The 19,308-nt window shown below is 27.7% G+C and overlaps 5 protein-coding genes across 13 annotated transcripts in view; 2 read left to right on the top strand and 3 right to left on the bottom strand.

Moving 5' to 3' along the window:
* Positions 1-725: 725 nt before the first annotated feature.
* On the top strand, positions 726-1,973 carry LOC124952780 (ubiquitin-60S ribosomal protein L40). Of its 2 annotated transcripts, none has more exons than XM_047503160.1 (3): positions 726-878; positions 1,318-1,517; positions 1,620-1,973. In XM_047503160.1, exons 2-3 carry the CDS (start codon positions 1,328-1,330, stop codon positions 1,814-1,816), a joined length of 387 nt encoding a protein of 128 aa, XP_047359116.1. In that variant the 5' UTR covers positions 726-878; positions 1,318-1,327; the 3' UTR covers positions 1,817-1,973. The 2 variants fall into 2 exon arrangements, with proteins under 2 accessions (XP_047359116.1, XP_047359117.1); XM_047503161.1 differs by having other exon boundaries at positions 768-886.
* LOC124952779 (polyphosphoinositide phosphatase) lies at positions 1,955-7,475 on the bottom strand. 4 transcript variants are annotated; one of them, XM_047503155.1, is made up of 14 exons: positions 7,089-7,475; positions 6,776-7,001; positions 6,177-6,335; positions 5,283-5,652; positions 4,958-5,204; positions 4,647-4,842; positions 4,347-4,545; positions 3,661-4,242; positions 3,481-3,593; positions 3,162-3,402; positions 2,862-3,077; positions 2,614-2,796; positions 2,354-2,528; positions 1,955-2,282 (listed from the first exon to the last, which is right to left on the bottom strand). In XM_047503155.1, exons 1-14 carry the CDS (start codon positions 7,170-7,172, stop codon positions 2,178-2,180), a joined length of 3,096 nt encoding a protein of 1,031 aa, XP_047359111.1. In that variant the 5' UTR covers positions 7,173-7,475; the 3' UTR covers positions 1,955-2,177. The 4 variants fall into 4 exon arrangements, with proteins under 4 accessions (XP_047359111.1, XP_047359112.1, XP_047359114.1 ...); XM_047503156.1 differs by lacking the exon at positions 6,177-6,335; XM_047503158.1 differs by lacking the exons at positions 6,177-6,335; positions 7,089-7,475 and having other exon boundaries at positions 5,283-5,707; positions 6,776-6,912.
* Positions 7,476-7,710: 235 nt separating this feature from the next.
* Positions 7,711-8,843, bottom strand: LOC124952781. Its single transcript, XM_047503162.1, has 3 exons — positions 8,699-8,843; positions 8,058-8,195; positions 7,711-7,938 (listed from the first exon to the last, which is right to left on the bottom strand). The coding sequence occupies exons 1-3, from the start codon at positions 8,771-8,773 to the stop codon at positions 7,804-7,806; spliced, it is 348 nt and encodes a 115-aa protein (XP_047359118.1). The 5' UTR covers positions 8,774-8,843; the 3' UTR covers positions 7,711-7,803.
* Positions 8,671-16,262, top strand: LOC124952778. 2 transcript variants are annotated; one of them, XM_047503154.1, is made up of 6 exons: positions 8,671-9,165; positions 9,777-9,846; positions 9,927-10,097; positions 10,381-10,595; positions 10,711-15,520; positions 15,600-16,262. In XM_047503154.1, exons 3-6 carry the CDS (start codon positions 10,068-10,070, stop codon positions 15,624-15,626), a joined length of 5,082 nt encoding a protein of 1,693 aa, XP_047359110.1. In that variant the 5' UTR covers positions 8,671-9,165; positions 9,777-9,846; positions 9,927-10,067; the 3' UTR covers positions 15,627-16,262. The 2 variants fall into 2 exon arrangements, with proteins under 2 accessions (XP_047359110.1, XP_047359109.1); XM_047503153.1 differs by having other exon boundaries at positions 9,777-9,864.
* Positions 16,263-17,472: 1,210 nt separating this feature from the next.
* The window catches only part of LOC124952827 (gamma-aminobutyric acid type B receptor subunit 2), a 41,841-nt gene continuing 40,005 nt past the window's right edge, over positions 17,473-19,308 (bottom strand). For all 4 annotated transcript variants that reach the window (XM_047503299.1, XM_047503301.1, XM_047503300.1 and 1 more), the window contains one exon: positions 17,473-19,262. In XM_047503299.1, coding sequence (XP_047359255.1) covers positions 18,601-19,262 — 662 coding nt within the window. In that variant the 3' untranslated portion in view covers positions 17,473-18,600. The remainder of the gene's footprint in view (positions 19,263-19,308) is intronic.

Genomic DNA, 19,308 nt, shown 5'->3' with positions numbered 1-19,308 from the left:
TATCGACTATTAGTATTGATCCATTCAGTGTCAAGTTACCACTATTCATTACAATATTAGTCCTGCTTCCTCTCTGTTTATCCTTCCATTTACTTTATCTATCATTGAATGATCTCGAACGAATAATGTTAATTGCATATTCAGAGCTATGATGCAAATAATGATTTATTAATGATAAATTTTATGATAATTTTAATGACAAATTTTCTGAATATTTAATGATAAATTTTAATTAATCGATCTTTAAAAAATGACATATGGTTTTTTCTTTTGTCGTATATTTTTACTTCATTCAAAAATTTTTGTTACTAACTTGACCATTCGATTATAGTAGTAAAGTATATAACCTATATAAGCTTATATATCAATTCAATAGGCGACAGTATTTCTTATTGTATTTGTAGTTTACATTTTATTCATTCTTGTCGCTGAAGTCGCATATGCTATAAACAGAAGATAGTGAAATCCTAAATGATAATTTTTTCGTAAAATTTACTGTTTCAATGATACTTCATTTTTCATCATTTTTTCACATAAATATATGGCAATTAAAAATCTTATATATTACGTGATGAACTTTTACCTGAATATGTTATGAAGAGATTACTAATTAAAATTTTTTTAAGTGAAAACGTATCATAATGTTGTATGCACTTTTAGTAGCAACCAATCATAGAAAAGGAAAGTTTATAAAGATGTCCACAATTCTTTGAATTAACTAATAAACTATCTGAAAGTATCATTACTTAACCAATAAGAACTACTTAATGAAATGTCCGCAAGATGGCAGAATAATTGTTGAATTGAGCACATAGATCGGCAGATCTACACAAATTCTTTTCACGTTAGATTCTCGTGGCAGGCACGTCGTTAGGACGGTAAGAATGTAATAATTTTTTAAACTTTAATAATTTTCGAATATTATTAATATAATTTTTAAATACATTAAAAATTTCTAATTAACAAGCTGTAATTAGCCATGTCATTTTTCTTCTTAATCTGAAATATATCGAAACAAAAACGTGTTAGAAAACAACTGCATCACGGCACGCGTTGCCAATAGCACATACCATGAACAAATACGTAATATCAAAATTTCCAAGCTTACAGTGAATCTCCTTTCTAATTTTTCATCCAAAATAATAAATCAATATAAAATTATCGAGGCAGTAATTAAGAAATTAGATTTGTAAGGTATCTCAATGAAACTTATATAGGTTTAAGATAAATGCCAAGTTATTAAGCAATATGACATCATTAGAATAAATCAAATTTTAAAGGTAAATGTTATTATATATTTTTATTATCTATATTTAGATAAACCACTATGCAGATCTTCGTAAAGACCCTTACGGGTAAAACCATTACCCTAGAAGTAGAAGCATCTGATACTATAGAAAATGTAAAAGCTAAAATTCAAGACAAGGAAGGAATACCACCCGATCAGCAAAGACTTATCTTTGCTGGTAAACAATTGGAAGATGGTCGTACTTTGTCAGACTATAATATCCAAAAAGGTTAATTATATGATAATAATTTATTGATCATAATATATATATATTATAATTATTTATTCAGGTAACATAATTGATAAAATAATTTTATTATCTGTCAAACAGAATCAACGCTTCATTTGGTATTGCGTCTTCGTGGTGGAGTTATTGAACCTACCCTTCGTATTCTTGCACAGAAATATAATTGTGATAAGATGATTTGTAGGAAATGTTATGCACGTCTCCATCCACGTGCAACTAACTGCCGTAAAAAAAAATGTGGGCATACAAATAATATCCGCCCAAAGAAGAAGCTAAAGTAAAATGTATTTGGATTATTTTTTTTTTTATCCAAATCATGGAAAATTTGGATGTCCATCTTTATCTATATTACACATTTTCTGGCAATAGTATGATGGACAACTCAGAAATATGTATCTCTTATTATGGATTGCAATAAAATCTAAGGATCAATCAATATTAAATAATTTTTTTCTATTACACACATGTTAAAAATAAAAATACTTTATTAAATATGCACAATATTTACAGCACGTAAAAGGAATGAATAATTTATAAATAATTTATAAATTATTATAATGGGTTTAACTTAAATTTAATTTAATTCCTTCATATAATTCGTATAATAAATTAATTATCTAATAATATAATTATTATTAGATCTTAGCTACAATTATTAGTACATACTAATTTTAATAAAAGTTGCTCTTGATTTGCATAATTTTTATAAAGATTCATGTCATTAGAGTTTGGAATAGATCCACCTACCTATTTTAAACAAATAAGTTTTTTAAAAATCATAATATACACTATCTTATATATTATAATTATTCATATACCTTTGCTCTATTAACATATTGTTCATATATGTTTATGCTTGCATCTTTGATGACTGGCAAAGAACTAATAATCGGTGGTTGTGGGTTTTCTGGGAATGACGCTTGTTGTATCAATTTTGAACGAAGTTTTGTTTGATCAGTCGGATACGTTGCATTACGTCCTATTAAAACAAACCTGCAGAAAATATAAATAGTAAACAATATATTATAACTTTCATGTTAAACATTATAGAGCAATATTATATATATATATATATAACCTTTTGTAGAGGATTATATCATTTCTTGCTGGATATTCTGGTTGCATTCCATATACCGTTTTCATTGATGGAAATAAAAGTTCAAAAGTCGTTAACTCTGAATTATCTTTAGATGCAAATAATTGTGACTCATTCATTTGTGGATGACTTTCATCTTCATCGGATGTTGAATCTTCACTTGAACTATATACAATAAAATTAATAACATTTTTATTCGAATTAAATATATTTACATACAATAATTATACCTTGCACTAGATGTTGTACTGCTTGTACTACTTTGTCCAGTCATAGATGGATTTTTCATATTCAAATTTTTATTACCAGTTTCTTCCCTTCTTCTACCAGGCCTTATACGTACAGCGAATGGACTGAAGCTTGTTGTGAAATGAGGCATAAAATCTCTAACTGAATGGCTTATTTTATATGCATATAAATCCGCAAGTAAAGATAATTCATAAGGCCTGAGCAAAAAGGATTTAATAATTTTTATTGTTTGAATTAATTTAAAGTATTAATAATAAATGATTATCATAAATTTTATTTACCTATGATAATCATAATAAACATCGATCATTTCTTCCAAAGTACTTTGTACTTGTATCATTTCAGAACAAGTTTTTGTTACTTCATTGAACGCATATGGTAGACATTTTAATATATTTTTGTTCCACCATTGAGTAAGTAATCTTCCTTTACGAAAATATTGACAAGCTGGCTTATGATGAAGATAATAATCTGTTAATAATTCCCATATTGAAGGTTTACCTTCTTCAGGTATAAAAAGGCCTACAAAAAATATGTATTTCAATATTTCTTTAGTATTTATAAGTCCTTATAAATTGACCTAGTAAAATAATGAATTACCTAGAAATAAATTAATTGTATGCTGTTTTTCTTGATCACTGAAGGTATTACTATAATATCTACTCAATGTTTGCATAATATCATTCCCTTGGCTAGTCCATGGTGCAGTTTTCCTTGATTTATGGATATATATTACTATCATTTTTTGTTGATGAATTAGATAAAAATTCTTGTCATTACCTATAGGTTCTAATTCTGTGTACTAATTGAGATCCACCATACTGTAAAGCTAATGTATCACCATGATCTTCATATAATTCTTCCAACATTCTTACACAATCAGAATCAAACTCAAGTTTTGGACTCTCTAATACTCCTAAAGCACATAACTGAAAGCCTAAAGCACATTTTCCTATAGCAAATTGAGCTGTATTAGTACGATCCAAACAATCCACACAATTTGTTCTAATAATTCCAGTTTGCGGTATCCCTTTTTTCGCGAAACAATCCTTTATATGGTCTTCAATATATTCTAGATCATATGTTTTATTACATTCAACGGATGGCACCTCCAAATTGTGAGTACTTAAGTAATTATTACATTCTGATTTTGATGAATTATTAAAAGAATTTCTCACATCGTAAAAACTAAATGATAATCCAGAACTTGAATTTGTTTTATGAACTTTTTTAGCATTACTATGTTGAGGCATGAATAAATTTCTTTGACTATAATATGGATTATGCGATTGGAAAACACCCGTTTTTAAAACTGCATTATGAGCTATATTTGCTAAACGACCCATAACATTCACTTCTTTTCTGTGGAAAAATTGTTTCGTTTATTATTAATATTAAATTAATATTCAATTATTATTAATATTAATCATGCAATGCTTTCTATACTTATAATTCTTATAAATTACCGCTTCAGCATTCTTGCCATATCAAAACTTATGTACTGAATATGGTGTTCTGGGGGTAAAAATTGATTTAAATATTTCACAGCCATATTTAATTCCTCGCTTAATGTACTTTCATGCTTTTTCTTCTCACGTTTTTTAACAAGGTTCAGTATTATAATTGGTGATCCATACCTCTTAAGAAGTTTATTAAAATGTGCTCCTAAAAAATAATTTAATTATAAAGTTTCACATCTAAATTGAATAGACATTCGAATGGAAAATTAATTATTAAATCAAATATATTTATTTTTAATTTCTTACCAGCTGTTTCTACATATGGATCAACTAAATCACAAACGATTGTAGGCTTTGGAACCATCTTACTGACATCTTGGCTCCAATGACCAGGAACTGAGCCACGCATTTGCACAAAAGAACTAAAGCGTCCATTATTTAAAGAACTCACACCAGAATCATGAACAATTTGCTCTGTTTCTACTTCATTCGCTACATCACCCTTAATATAAAAATTTATATATATATATATATATATATATATATATATATATATATATATATATATATAGGAGTTTTTAATAAATGCTATGAAAAATAAATAATACGAAACATACATCAAAATTTGCACCACGCTTTAAAAATCTAGTGCCTGCATATTTATTACTTCGTCTAGCTATCAGAGCAATATAGACAGATCTTCCAAAAATGCTAACATTGGATTGTCCAATAAAACCATGTATTACATATAAAATCCAATCTCTATGGAGATCTTTTTCTACTGGCGCTAATAAATGAGAGTTCCATACAAACCGACGATGTGGATTACTACGTACTGCATAATCAATATACTTTTCCTTCTTACTGGAAAAAAGTAAAAAGTGCAATATATTACAGATTTCTTATGATTTCTTTTTATTATGTAAAAAACATATTACAAACCTATCATGTTGCCAGTTTTTATGAAATGACCACATATTAAAAAAATCTTCAGCTTCTTCTATATCATTATCTTTCTGATTTGCATTGTTGGGTATGTCCAATTTGATATGTTTTGGTGGTGCCATGTTATATTGCAAAGTATGTGTCAAATCGTAGGAATAACTAAAGTAGAAGTTGCTACTCAAATCAATACCTTGGAACATCTTTACATATCTTTGCTCATCAGGATGAAACAATCGTACAGTGTCATTCGGAATATATATCATTGTAGTATCTTCTATTTTATATATTGTGTGATGACCAATGAATGCCACTCGACGACGTTTCGTTACGAGAATAATATAATATCCTTCCAAGAAGCGTACAAAACCTTTTACAGAAGATTTCTTAGATAATATTTTGTAAATATTTTTACAAAAAGAAATCTGAGAGAAGTATATAATATTTACTAAGAATTCTATTGTATTTATTATATGATACAACATATACAATTATTTTGAATTGCTGTAAAGTAACCCACATTTTGTGCATCTGAACATGCTTTGTCTACCAATGATTACATTGCTGACAAAATGTCATGCACAGATAACTAATAATAGAGCCATGCTCAAGAAATTAATATACATACCATGTTGCATTATAAATTACATGTGCATAATTATTAATTGTGAATCTTATCTTTATAATGTAGCAGTTGTTCAAATATATATTTTAGAATAATTGGAACCATTGTAAAAATATTTATATATGATTATTTTAGAAGATTATTACAATTCATCTAAACAATAGTATTTAAATGGATATAGTCTAATATTAAATGATAAAAAAGTTATAGTTCAAAAGAAAAAAATATTTATTTTTGGCTCTGATAATAAAAACCTCAATGAGCCTTACCAAGAAGACCAAAAGCTGACACTAGCCTGGGAAAAGTATCTCTCTGCCACATATTCTTCCAGGTGAATTTAGTTTTTGTTGGTTTGTGCATCGGCTTTTGTGACTGATGCTGCTCAGACTCCTCTGATATATTTGTGCTGGATTCTTTATTATTGCTGCCTTTGTTAGCAAGCATATGTAAATAAGCTGTGTTCTTTCATTATAATTAATAATGGTTCTGATATGATATAATTAGATTTTTAAAATTTCATAATTAATAATAAAATGATAAAGTTATATGGCATTTATAATATATAATATGTGTCATATAAGATAAATAAGTGCAAAGCTGAGGAGCCTAAGCTATTGCATTTATAAAACTATCATGTGCCATAGGCAGATTTCAGACTATTATATTTAAAATAATACTGTTTTAATGATATTGTGATAATGACTCGATAAATATGATTGTTAAAAAGTGTAAAAATTTGATAAAAATATTATTACCATAACAAATATTTACTACAGAAGCATGTACATGCAATGATAAACATTATAATTCTTTGCACACCATACTAGAACCTTTATTATATGTAATATAATGTAATATCTTAACTTACCAACAATACCAAAAGCTGAAACAATTCGTGCAACACCACCAACGTTATTGCGCTGTCCTATACGTGTACGATTACCCATATCTATCATATTAACGAGATCTTGTATTTCATCTTGAGTATATTCTCTCTTATCATCAATGACAAGAAGTTCCCTTGGTTCCATTCGATCAATTTTTAAAACACGAAATCGCGTTAATGTATTATTTGATCCCATTAAATAAAATCGCTATAACATTTTTATATTATATTATTTATTTATTTAAAAGTTAATATTTTTATATTTACATTTATATATATATATATAAAATCTTACCGATTTTGTTTCATAAAGCGCAATTTTTTGTATAGAAGATATTATAGGATGAAATATCATATTTGGCACAGTATTATCATCCATTATTAATCTATTTAATTATAATTATATGTATTAATATTTATACAAAGTTATTTGTCATTAACTCGTTTAACAGATCATTGCAACTTATGTTGTTTAGGTTAAATCCTTGGAAACTATATACATCTAATAAATATTTTGATAAACATAATGTATCTTGATTTATTTATTCAATTTTAATCAAAAAATCATTTGTCAAATATATTTATTGATATCATAGCTATGTATTTATTTAACACTCTTATTCGATAAAAGATATAATCTTAGATGACAGATACATATTATTACCAACAGAGAGTGCTGGAATGCAGTGTCATAACTAAAAATTTTGGTTACCCGTCTAGATTTAGAAATTTATTTCTCTTTTGTTATAAATTTATAGATTTAGAGATCTATATTAGTTTTGTTCTACGAATGATAGAAAATATTCTTATTTTTATATATTTTTTTTTTTCATATTATAGTAAATGGATTAATTCCAATAGGAAGACAGTAAAAATAATATATTGGAGGATAGGAAAAAAAATTTAGTACAGAATTCTCTGGTATTATTCTACTTTTTATTTTACACATAACATAATGTAAATAGCATTCATGTTACATTTTTATATATTTCTACATTATATACATATACTTAATTCTTTTTTGCAAGTTCATATAAAAATGTTCCAGCATCAACAAGAGCCACAGACATTATTGCAAGTGTTACACCATATAATATCTTATCTCTGCCTCCTGCCAGTCTATACACGGGTTTGTTCAAATCTTTCTGTATAAAAAAAAAACAAAAAAAATGTGATATGATCATATTAATTGAATTTATATAAATATAATATAAATGATCTTATATTAAGTGCAATTATATATAAATTCTATTATATAGATTACCTGGAAAAATGAATATTTCTCAAGCAACTTAGGATCAATGGTTGTTTGACCAACACCTTGTGACTTAACTTCAGCTGGTTTAGTCATCATAGTGTCCCAAATTATTTTTTGTTCTGATGTATTTAATATACTAGGATTCTGTAGAAAGAAACGAAAATTTATCAGTAATAATAAATTTTAATGATTTAATAAGATAGACCTTCGTTTTTAATTAAAAATTACTTGAGTGTATATTATTTTAAAATTGTATTATTGTTTTCAAATCCTGTTCTTTAAATATATATCATAACAAATGAATATTAATAAAATCATATGTGAATACTGTTACGTGATCGATACGTCGTCTGCTGATTAAATATGGCAAGTACAGTAAAACAATTGAAATACATTTTTAATTATAAGTAAATTTAAGCGCATATAAGTAAATTTAAGCAATATACAATAGAATATAGTATTCTTTGATCGTTTTCAATTTCAATTGTTATTGAAAAAGAAATGTAAATTCGATAAAAACTTGTTACTACATGACAAATCGTTGTTAGCAACGATCGATGTTAATTTAATAAAAAATGCACGAAGAGTTGTCAACTTTTTAATAATGATAAAAAAATATAAGCGAATAAATTTCAATTATTACTTACTAATGGATATAAGGGTTGAAATCGTGTAGATTTCTTTAATCGACCAGTAAACGGGTTAAATTCGTTGTGGGTCATTATCTAGTAAATGCCAATAGTTGTGCAACCTTCCGCAGCAGGCACTGAATACATCCAACGTAGATCGTCTCTAAATAAAACAGAAGAGATGGTAGTATAGAATAAAGATAGTTATAGTTTAAAAATTCTTTATGTCTAAATATTATTATTAACTGTTATTAACAGTTATCTCTTAATTCATAAAATTGTTAACAATAATAAAAAAAGTTAAAAAAATTGCTTTTTTCAACTTTTGATAAAGAATATAAAAAGAATGTTATTTTGGACTAATTGAAATACTAAAAAAGGAAATGTTAAAAGTCCAATTGTTTAAGTCACATACTGGTATATAATAAATTTGTTAAGAAATATTTCTGTATATATAGTGACATCTACAAATTTATTAGAAGAAGGTTAGTCAATAGTTAAATATGCTCATTGAACATTCTGTATTTTTATGATATTTTTGAAAAAAATATGAAGTATTAAAATATAGCAAATTTATAAAAATATATAATTAATTAAAAATTATTGAATAATACATAATAATAATATTTATAAACAATATACCTTATGTAAGATAATATCTCACATATAAATTTATAAATAATTATGGATATAAGTAATGATACTCTTTATTTCTATGTTATATCATTGTGTAAAGTAATTTTTTATTTCATAATACTTGTATATGTAAAATAAAATGAGAGAGCAATAATATATACACACACATATATATATATATATATATATATATATATATATATACATATAATAAGAAACTACTTTTAACATTTGAATATTATAAATTTTATCTTTTATATACATAATTATAATTATTATCTAAATTGTCATGGTTACAATCTTAAATCTCCAAAGAGATATATTATGTCATAATATAAGAAATTTAGGATATCTTATTATAATGTTATTAAATATTGTATATGTATGATTATAATTTATTAATATACATGGTTATATTTTATTTACAATCTAATATTCTTTTTCAACATTTTTTTTTTAGTGTCAGGGTCTGCGAATCATTGAGGACAAAATGTAACACTTCAGGTGTAAAATTATATCAATGAATATTGGTAATTAATATACTTAAGGTAAAGATTTTCTTGTGATTTATGTTTCATTATTTATTTGTTCTTTATAATATATTTCACAGGAATAAATAATTCAATATTGCGATATTAGCGCCTTTGATTTTCTGTATTATCGACCGAACAACAAACAGTTGAAAACATGTCATGGCTGATCTTGTGATTCATAACAATGTGTTAATTTATTTTTCTTATTCTAATAAAATATGAAAAATACACATTCAGGATTACAAATGGTAAGAGTAATATATACCTATATAAAAAATTAAATACACATTTAATTTTAAGTCAATTACTTGGATGTATTATAAAATTCATATAAAATAAAAAAAAAAGTGTTATGTATATCTATCCATAATGTGCTGTTTAATAAGTATATGTTTATTTGCATATGAATTATTTTAATAATCTTTGTAATTGATAGTTACATTCATATCAACACTTATAAAGTAATATTGCAGTAATCATATATATAGATTATTATATCTTAAAATCATGTCATTGACCTGTATACTCCAGGATCCTGTTTCTACCTTGAAACGTAATCAGTCCATCACACTCCGTAGCACACGTAGAATTTACAAAAAATGGGGAATAAAGTATCATGCAGCAGTAAGAGATGCTGTTTTTATGATGCATTCAATGCCACTTGTACCCTTAAAACCACCAGCATCTTTAAAATGTGATAATGAAGAGTCTGATTTAGTATATGTATGTCAACAATGCAGAGATTGGTAAGAATTTTATTTAAATATAAGTATTTCATTTTGCTTTTATATAATTTTATTGTAAGTAAAGAAAGACGTTCAGACTTTATCAGTTTTTTCAATAAATTCGTTTTTGTCTTAGCTTTTGGTTTAAAAGCAGCTTTGAAGATCATAGTCAGCGACACAGTTGGATTTTAGGATTTTGGTGTCAGAAATGTTTCTTAACAGTATGTACACATGTACCTAATAGTAACTCACCATGTGATCTGTGTGTAAATATTGAGCGTGATAAGCGGTCATATATGAGAAAGAAAGGTATCCATAAACATCAAAAAATGGGAACTATTAGAGTCTTTTATAATCAATGTCAATTTTTTGCACATCTAAGATTGCATAATATGTCTTTAGTCAATATATGTGATATTATGTTAATGCCATTACCAAATATGGAGATTGATTGGACACCTAAATTGGATACAGCTTGTGAAGCACTTTTGGAATATTGTTTCATGAAAAGAGTACATATCATGGATTGGTTTCGAGCCAAAAATGTAGATCACAATTGGTGGCAATTAGTTGAAAGTAACATCGAAGATAATGATAATCCTATTACAAAAATTTTAAAAACCTATAATGGAAGTAATTTATTTAATTCAGATATAGCAAAAGTAGATGCTGATTTGATTCCTTTGGCCGCAATGTACAGAACTAGTTCAAAATCCTCTACTGTTGGACTTACTAAAATAGCATTAGAAAAGAATGAGAAAGATTACAATAAAAATATTAAAAATATAAGTAGTGTAACCACAGGTAGTAGTGTGCCCAATCAGGATACTGATGAAGATGAAGATAATCCTTGCTCTCCTACTGATATTACCTTTGTAGATTGTGATTCTACTTACAATACATATGGTCCATTTGCAGATTATTCTTCACGCAATAGTAAAATGACTAATTCGAAATATATGCAATATATAAAAAATAATACACAATCAACAGTAAACAAAAAACAAAGTAAGAAAAAAAAATTAAAGAAAGAAGTTGTAAATTATATTACTTCCGTTTCATCCTCACCTAATAGATCATCTAACTTCATCAGTACAAAAGAATTTTCCAATCAAAATTTGGAGAAAGATATTAGTTATATGCAAAAAGATCTTGCACATAAATGTAGTGGTAATGCAAAATTATCCACTGTTTCAATCAATACACAAAATGGTTCTGTAGACAATATAATTAAGAAATCAATTACCAAGAATGCAAATTTGTTGCCTAATTTATCACATAAAGGAATAATGAATCAGGAATATCAGAAACAAAACTATCTGTCAGTTCTAAAAAATGATTCAAATTTACTAACATTCCAAGGTACAGACTCTGTGAAAATGAATGGACTCATTGCTCAAATTCCATCTCATCTTCGTGCTAATAATAAAATATTATTTATTGGTCAAGATATGGATGGAGTAAACAAAAAAGCCAATCATGCAATACTTGATGCAAAATTTCGTGAAAAAGACATAAAAACTATGTCTACCAAATTAAAATCTTTACATATGTGTAATAATGCAATATCTTCTGAGGACAATAAGAATACTAGTAATTTAAGCAAAATTGCAATTGAGTCTAATAAAACAAAAATTCATCAAATTCCTCTTGAAAGTAAAATTATGTATCGAAATGGCAGTAGATATGTTATTGCACATACATCAAATTTTCAATCAAGCACACCTACATCACCTGATTCATCAAATAATATGCAAATTGTACGATACAATACAAAAAATCAAAACGGAGTAACAAAATTAACTTCAGTTGAAAATACATATCTTAACTTATCCGAAACAAATGTTTCTTTACCTACACCATCACCATCTTCATCAGAATTATCAAATAGTTCAAGTTGTGAAGCTCAGAGGAAACAAAACTTATCTATTGCTTGTACACAAAAAGGTTTAGAGACATCCAGAAATCATTTGAAACCAAAATTTAAACATTCTATATTGGATTTATTAAATGATGATGTATTGTGTGAAACATTATCGTTTCGTAGAGCCGAAAATGCAGAAATATATTTGAATATAAAACGAACCAAAAGTAGTACCAAACAGCTGAACGTAGTTACAACTGTAACAATACCAAATTGTAGACAAGACATGTTGAATGAATTTCGACAATTGAATTCCCCTGAAATAAAGGAACGCATTTTGCATTTGCAAAACGTTCGTACAGAAATTTTGCAAGTTATGAATTTTGCAGGCGATAGAGACATCGAAAATACATTAAAATCAATTAAAAACTTACAAAAAGCATTAGAGGATGTTCTTGAATCATGCAACCATGAATCTGAAGATATGAAGGATGTATGGAATGATCAAGAAGTATTATTGAATGAGTGGGAATCAGAATGTCAGTTATCTGGTAATGAATTGAGATGCGCCACGTGCAGTAAAATCATGAAACCTAAAACTTATATTCCGGGATTTTCCAAACCAGCAGAAAATGATACTATATATTGCTCATGTTATAAACATTTTTGTCAAGAATGTCGTAGTTATCAGGGTAACGTTACTCGATTCTTAACACATCAGAATTTTCATGAAGAAGAAAAGCCCTATGCATGTCCTGATTGCTTTCGAAGATTTCCTTCTTTTAGATTACTTGAAGGACATACATGGTCTTTTTGTTTTCATATGTTGAAAAAACGTGTTTTTTGTTGTAAAATATGTCAGATAGATGGTTTTCAGGATACGGAATCTATAGCAAGGCATTTTGCTATTATGCATAGTACTAAAAAAATAGCATGCGAGACTTGTTATATGGTATTAGATACGTACAGTGAATATAAAAGACATCGCGACAAAATGCATTCGACTGTGCTTAAATTTGAACCTATAAGACTGATGATTTGCAAACTAGGGCAATGTATTAATCGGTACGAGAAGTATATGATGCACTTAGAGAAACACTATGGTGTACGTAAAATAACATGGTTGAAATGTCCTTTTTGTTCATACTATAATCTCGAAAGCAAACAGTTTTTAATTCAATTCAAAATACATTTTCAAATAGTACATCTCAATCGTTTATTAGAAATTATTAAACCAGAAACATTGAAAGATATTTTACCGACTAGTCTTTCCGAATGTTTATTTAAAGAAAAAGAATCATTAATTTATGACAATGAAAGATTCAAAAAACAAAAACATATTGATGAAAAAGAACGTTTAGGTCCAATCGTACCTAAAATATTAAACACGCGAACTATACCATCAGAAGATTTTGATCAAGTTTCAGAGAATATTAAAAGTATTACGAGAAATAACAAAAGTTTACATTCGATACAATCAACAATAAAAAATGGAATGGAAGATAATGTTAGATCAGAAAATACAGGTTCTTCAATATTTCAAACAAAAATTAATAAAGAAGATAATCTACCGAAAATTTTAGATGTAATATCAATAAATGATGTCTTATTAAAAGATCAGAAATGTTCATCAAATATTGCTGACGTTGAAGAAATTACTGTAAACATTAAGGAAATACAATCAAATGCTGATAAGACAAAGAAACTTAGATCTGTAATAAATGATCAATCAGAGGAAACATGTAATTCTCCGAAAGAAAATATAAAAAATGATGTAAAATGTACAGAAAGTGATAGTATTACTCCGGAAAATAACGGAGAAGTTCAAAATATTATCACCAAATTAAAACAATCAAATACGACGATAACGGAAATTTTGAAACCTACTATTAAGGACTCAAAGGTACCTGCGAACGTTAGCAGGACATCTGGTTCATTGGAAACTAATTTAACAATTAGTAACTGTAATAATATGCCTAATGAAATAGAAACATGCGATAATATAAATTCAACGAGTATAACGAAGTCAGAACAAGTGACTGCTCTTTCATCAAGCAACGATTCCATTAATTCAGAAAATACACAGAAGATACCAAAGCCACCACCCTTAATCCGTATTCCTGAGTATATTTTAGAGAATAGAAATCATCAGGAAGTAAAGAAAATTAAAAAAAAAAAACGTACAATTTCAGGAAATCGTAAAACAAATATCAAGCGACTATGTCGAATAGCTTTAAATGGTCCAACTAATTCAAAAGATGTGCATCAAGATTATTTATGTCATTTGTGTGGTGAACTGATAAATACTGCTTGGCCTATCATAAGTACTCACTTCAATAAAAGGCATTCGGACGAGTGTAAATTATCAATTGTAACACCGCGATTATTAAGAATAACTCCTGAATTTATTAATGGTGGTTATAAAGAATTGTTTAGTAATAAAAAGCGTAAATCGGACGGAACAGTACAGAAAGAACAGAGTTCGAAAAAAAAGAGAAAATGGAGTACAAAAAAGCATACAGATTCAAATAATTCATTTGGTGAGGGATTATATGTGGAACAAGAGTCCGTAGAAGATGGGAAGGGTAATTTCATATGTCGGAGATGCGATCAACGATGTGCAAATATGTCAGATCTAAGGAAACATATAGCTTCCAATCATAGAATCAAAGGTCGATATTTGGTATGCTTGGAATGTGGTGAAAACTTTGTTGTTGCGCCAAGTTTACAAATGCATTTGAAAGCTTTTCATGGAATAGAAGATCCTATTTCATACATGAATCAAAATTCATCTTATGCGCCGGATAATATTAATGATCTTGAAAATGAAACAAAGGCAATGATAGCCAATCAATGTTACGTATGCATGGCTGTATTTGAAGATAAAGCTGCTGTTGATAAACATCTCAGAGTACATGGTATGGCATTTCTTAATCGCAAGAGAATAGAAGCTCAAAATGCTTTAAAGAGTTCAGATAAAAATATAAAAGTCAATGATGATAAGCAAAGCTTTCAAAAAGAAAGTACAAAAACACCTATTAAACGGGACAATCCATCAAATACTATTCTTGAAAAAATTAATGTAAGTAATATATATTTCTATGATGCAAAGTATTTTGAATTAAACCAATATATATATGTTTGTTGATTTATTGTTTTAGGCTACGATATTAGAGGAAGCGCAATGATTAAAGGCAGAAGTTCTTGTAAAATAATACGTATTTTTTATTTCGATTATATACATAAGTTTATCATTGTAGATAATTTATTGTACATTCTTTAAAATTACCTAACATGTGAGATGAGGATATGTACAAATTTCAAAATTGTCGACTCAATACGAGTTTATACATGTACATTTTTTAACTACTAGTATGTTTTCAAACATTTAGAGGTTCATTGTAAAATATGATTTATTAGATATCACTTGTTATGTTAATGTAATTAGATATAGACCTTAATATCTTTAGATATTAAAAATATGTCAGTAAATTCAGTCTGATTAAACTTTTTACTTTGATGTAATTAATTTAATTTAATTTATCAAATGAAATTTTATTTTCAAGAAAAAAAGACATTATCAATTAAAACGTAGATTAGTATGTGAGACTGTTTAAAAAGAATCTTATAATATTTCTATTTGTGTTATATTTTACGACAATTACAAATTTCTATAAAATTTAATTTTCTGATTTTGGGTAATAAATATATGCACGTTTATTTGATTAGCATTTGTTTGACATAATAGTCAAATAAATTGTTAATATTATTGTAGAGTGACATTTGAATTATTGTCTTCCCTCGAATTATAATTTAAAATATGATATCTATGTCTCTCTCTCTTTCTCTCTCTACATACAAATATATGTATATGTATGTATACGTCCATATACATGTTTATATTTGATAATTCAAGGTGCTATTATATAACATTTAAGAGAGTTCGTGATTTTTTTTTACGTCGCCTAATTACATTTATTTTTTAATTAATCTTCTTAATTAATTTTCAAAGCAATAAAGGTTATTGGATATAATGGAACAGTCAGGAATTAATTTATCTATTTGCAAATTTGAACGCTTGTTTTTTTGTCCTTAAGGAATAAACTATTTAAATAATTGCTATATTTCAAGAAAATTTTTTGTGTATCTATATTAGATAAGAATATAATAGACTGATAATAAATTAACATTGTTTAATAATTATTTATACGTAACGAAGTGGGAGAACCTTCTTTATACTATCTGTTACAATAATTTTATACTTCATTTCATGTTGACTGACATTTAATTAGATATATTGGAAATCACGAATTGTTATTTACATAAATGTGCGCTTTGGCCGTATGAAATTTACTAGTCATGTATTGAAGGAAGCATTGTCATCCCTAATAAATAAATTATATAAGTCATAATTTTTATTGAGAATATATCTTAGAAATTTTTACCTTATCTTTGATTTATTTCAATTGTATATGATTTAGCGTCTTTCAAATATTTTAGAATCGAAAAGAATACATGTGCAAATGTTTTTCATTGGAATTTTATTGATTGAAATATTAAAAATCAATATAATTTGCAAATGCGATAGCAAAGATAGATTAATAAGAGGGAAACAAAAAATAATAATTTAAAATTATTTTTAACAATTCTTAATAAAAATTATATTTATGGGATTTTGAGGAGAGGATGCGTATGATTAAAAATAGTCAAATAGTAAGTAGAATATATATAGTATTTTTTTATTACTCCGTTCTTGACAATGACAGTTATTGCTTATTAGTTAAAGACTTCAATGATTGACACAAAGATATTCAAGGTACGAAGTCGGTCGAATGGCTATCAATCACATCCATCGAGAATAGTCGAATTATTTTTATCTCTTTATATAAATATATATGTATATGTATGTCCTATATATATGCACGCACATATACAATATACATACGTATATACACACGTATATTTTATGTGTATATGTATATATATATATATATATATATATATATATATATATATATATATATATATATATATATATATATATCCTTTTTTATTAGATAGATATCTAAATTACGGCATGAAAATATCGATATAATATCTCGACTCGTACTTATTTTATGAATGAAATTGGCATATTCTTAATTTATAATCTTTATACTTTTGGAAAGATATATTCGCGTCGTACGTGAATACAGGTACTGGAGAAAGGGGCTTTAGGGCACTGAACACTTTTGATTTCGGGCCTGTAAGAGTATTTGCGGTACTTTTTATGTGGTACAATCAATCAATCAATAATTTGATTAATGTTTATTAATAATATTATGGCCCAAAAGAAACAACATTCGTCCTTTTTTTGTTTGGAGCTTTAATCTTCCTACATGATATCCTTCAATAAAATAGTCATGATTTGTATTTGATTAGAAATGATTTGTTTGTAATTTTTTTTTTTTGTAAGATCTATTTAGATACAGTTATCGTGCAGAAGGATTTCAATCTTAATCATAAATTTAATTAAATGACTTGTCGTTTTTCAGAACAATAGTTCATACCTTAACGATCTTTGATCCTTAGTGATATACGAGAATTTACTACGTTCGATATCTAATAATACATTTATTAACACAGCAGTGGTTTCTTATGTCACACCCTTTTTATTTTAGACAGTAATTAATTATGAAAGATAGATGCGAGCGGGAACGTCATTTCCATTAATATCCAAATGTTCGCGAGAAGCAATTTTCATTGAGGATCATTTTTTGGCAGGTTTCACGAATATCCAGGCACGTGAAAAATTTTCAAATATTTTTCGTAGGGTGTATAAAAAATATGTACCAAGAAGACATTTTTCCTTCTTTTTTTTTTTTTTTTTTTTTTTTTTTTTTTATTATAACCGACGCACATTCGGTAAGCTATAATTCGAAATGTTGTCGATAAATTGAAGATAACATTTGAAGGGCGTGCAAATTGAAATCTCCGCCCAACGTTTGTTTGTTTGTTATGTAATCCAGTATAATAGGAGGGGAACGTTGAATGAAAAATGAAAACAATGAAGAAAGCGAGTTGGTCCCTCCGCGATACACAAAAACCAAATACGTCGCGTACTCTTACCGGTCCCGTTTATTTTCCTTTGGCACGATGACTATGGAACACAAACGACGAGGATTAGACGTTAGTAGATTCCTGATCGTTAGACGAAACATCTCGAAGAACATCTTTGTCGAGATTAGCAATGAGGATCTTTGGACTCGTCGGTTGAGAACATTCTTGTTCTTGCTGAAGAGCGTCCGTTAGAACGACGGTCAAAGTCGTGGAATCAGAACGAGACTCGTTTCTGAGGACTACGTCGTTCATTGTACTCGAGAGCTTCAGATTCGTCGGTGTGGACGAAGAGGAGGAGGTCGATTTGGCAATTTTCAGTTCAGTTTCGACTGGACTGATATCATTCGAAACGTCATTTTCTCGAAAGAGTCTTTTCAAATCGTTTCCTAATCTGGCATCGTCTGGACTGATGTTTGAGTCGGCTTTGATCGTTAAGGCCAAACTCTCCGGTGGTTTTCTACCTCTCACACTTTTACCCAATTCGCTGAGGGGTATGCCAACTTCGTGAGTGGCCCAAACGTCGCAGAGAGGATTATAGGAGGAACCACGAGGTGTCAGATTCGTCTTAGATCTCCTTGCATCCTCCATTGAGTGCCAACGATGAGGTCTTGGGGCTGAGAGTCCAGATGCTATGGCATTTAAACTATTTGCTGGGACTATTCGATGAGGAAATCGAGGAGAACCACGGATTTTTTCTCGCGATGAACCTTGATTGCTATTAGCTTCTACAAATTTAAAATTGCGTATTAGTTAATTCGGCAAATGCGATAA

The sequence above is a fragment of the Vespa velutina genome, chromosome 11, assembly GCF_912470025.1.
Source record: "Vespa velutina chromosome 11, iVesVel2.1, whole genome shotgun sequence".
In the NCBI taxonomy this organism is placed as follows: domain Eukaryota; kingdom Metazoa; phylum Arthropoda; class Insecta; order Hymenoptera; family Vespidae; genus Vespa; species Vespa velutina.
Note: the sequence above shows the minus strand (reverse complement) of the source record. Positions and strands in the feature narration are given on the sequence as shown.

What these genes read in the sequence shown, in the direction of transcription:
- LOC124952780 (XM_047503160.1), top strand. Translation starts at nt 1,328, where the DNA reads ATGCAGATCTTCGTAAAGACCCTTACGGGTAAAACCATTACCCTAGAA. An exon ending in AGACTATAATATCCAAAAAG is followed by an intron (nt 1,518 to 1,619) that starts GTTAATTATATG and finishes TCTGTCAAACAG; the next exon opens with AATCAACGCTTCATTTGGTA.
- LOC124952779 (XM_047503155.1), bottom strand. Translation starts at nt 7,172, where the DNA reads ATGGATGATAATACTGTGCCAAATATGATATTTCATCCTATAATATCT. An exon ending in AGTACAACATCTAGTGCAAG is followed by an intron (nt 2,797 to 2,861) that starts GTATAATTATTG and finishes TATTGTATATAG; the next exon opens with TTCAAGTGAAGATTCAACAT. An exon ending in AATATGTTAATAGAGCAAAG is followed by an intron (nt 2,283 to 2,353) that starts GTATATGAATAA and finishes TGTTTAAAATAG; the next exon opens with GTAGGTGGATCTATTCCAAA.
- LOC124952781 (XM_047503162.1), bottom strand. Translation starts at nt 8,773, where the DNA reads ATGACCCACAACGAATTTAACCCGTTTACTGGTCGATTAAAGAAATCT. An exon ending in TTCAACCCTTATATCCATTA is followed by an intron (nt 8,196 to 8,698) that starts GTAAGTAATAAT and finishes TTCTTTCTACAG; the next exon opens with AATCCTAGTATATTAAATAC. An exon ending in AGAAATATTCATTTTTCCAG is followed by an intron (nt 7,939 to 8,057) that starts GTAATCTATATA and finishes TTTTTTATACAG; the next exon opens with AAAGATTTGAACAAACCCGT.
- LOC124952778 (XM_047503154.1), top strand. Translation starts at nt 10,068, where the DNA reads ATGAAAAATACACATTCAGGATTACAAATG. An exon ending in CACATTCAGGATTACAAATG is followed by an intron (nt 10,098 to 10,380) that starts GTAAGAGTAATA and finishes TGTATACTCCAG; the next exon opens with GATCCTGTTTCTACCTTGAA. An exon ending in TGTCAACAATGCAGAGATTG is followed by an intron (nt 10,596 to 10,710) that starts GTAAGAATTTTA and finishes TTTTTGTCTTAG; the next exon opens with CTTTTGGTTTAAAAGCAGCT.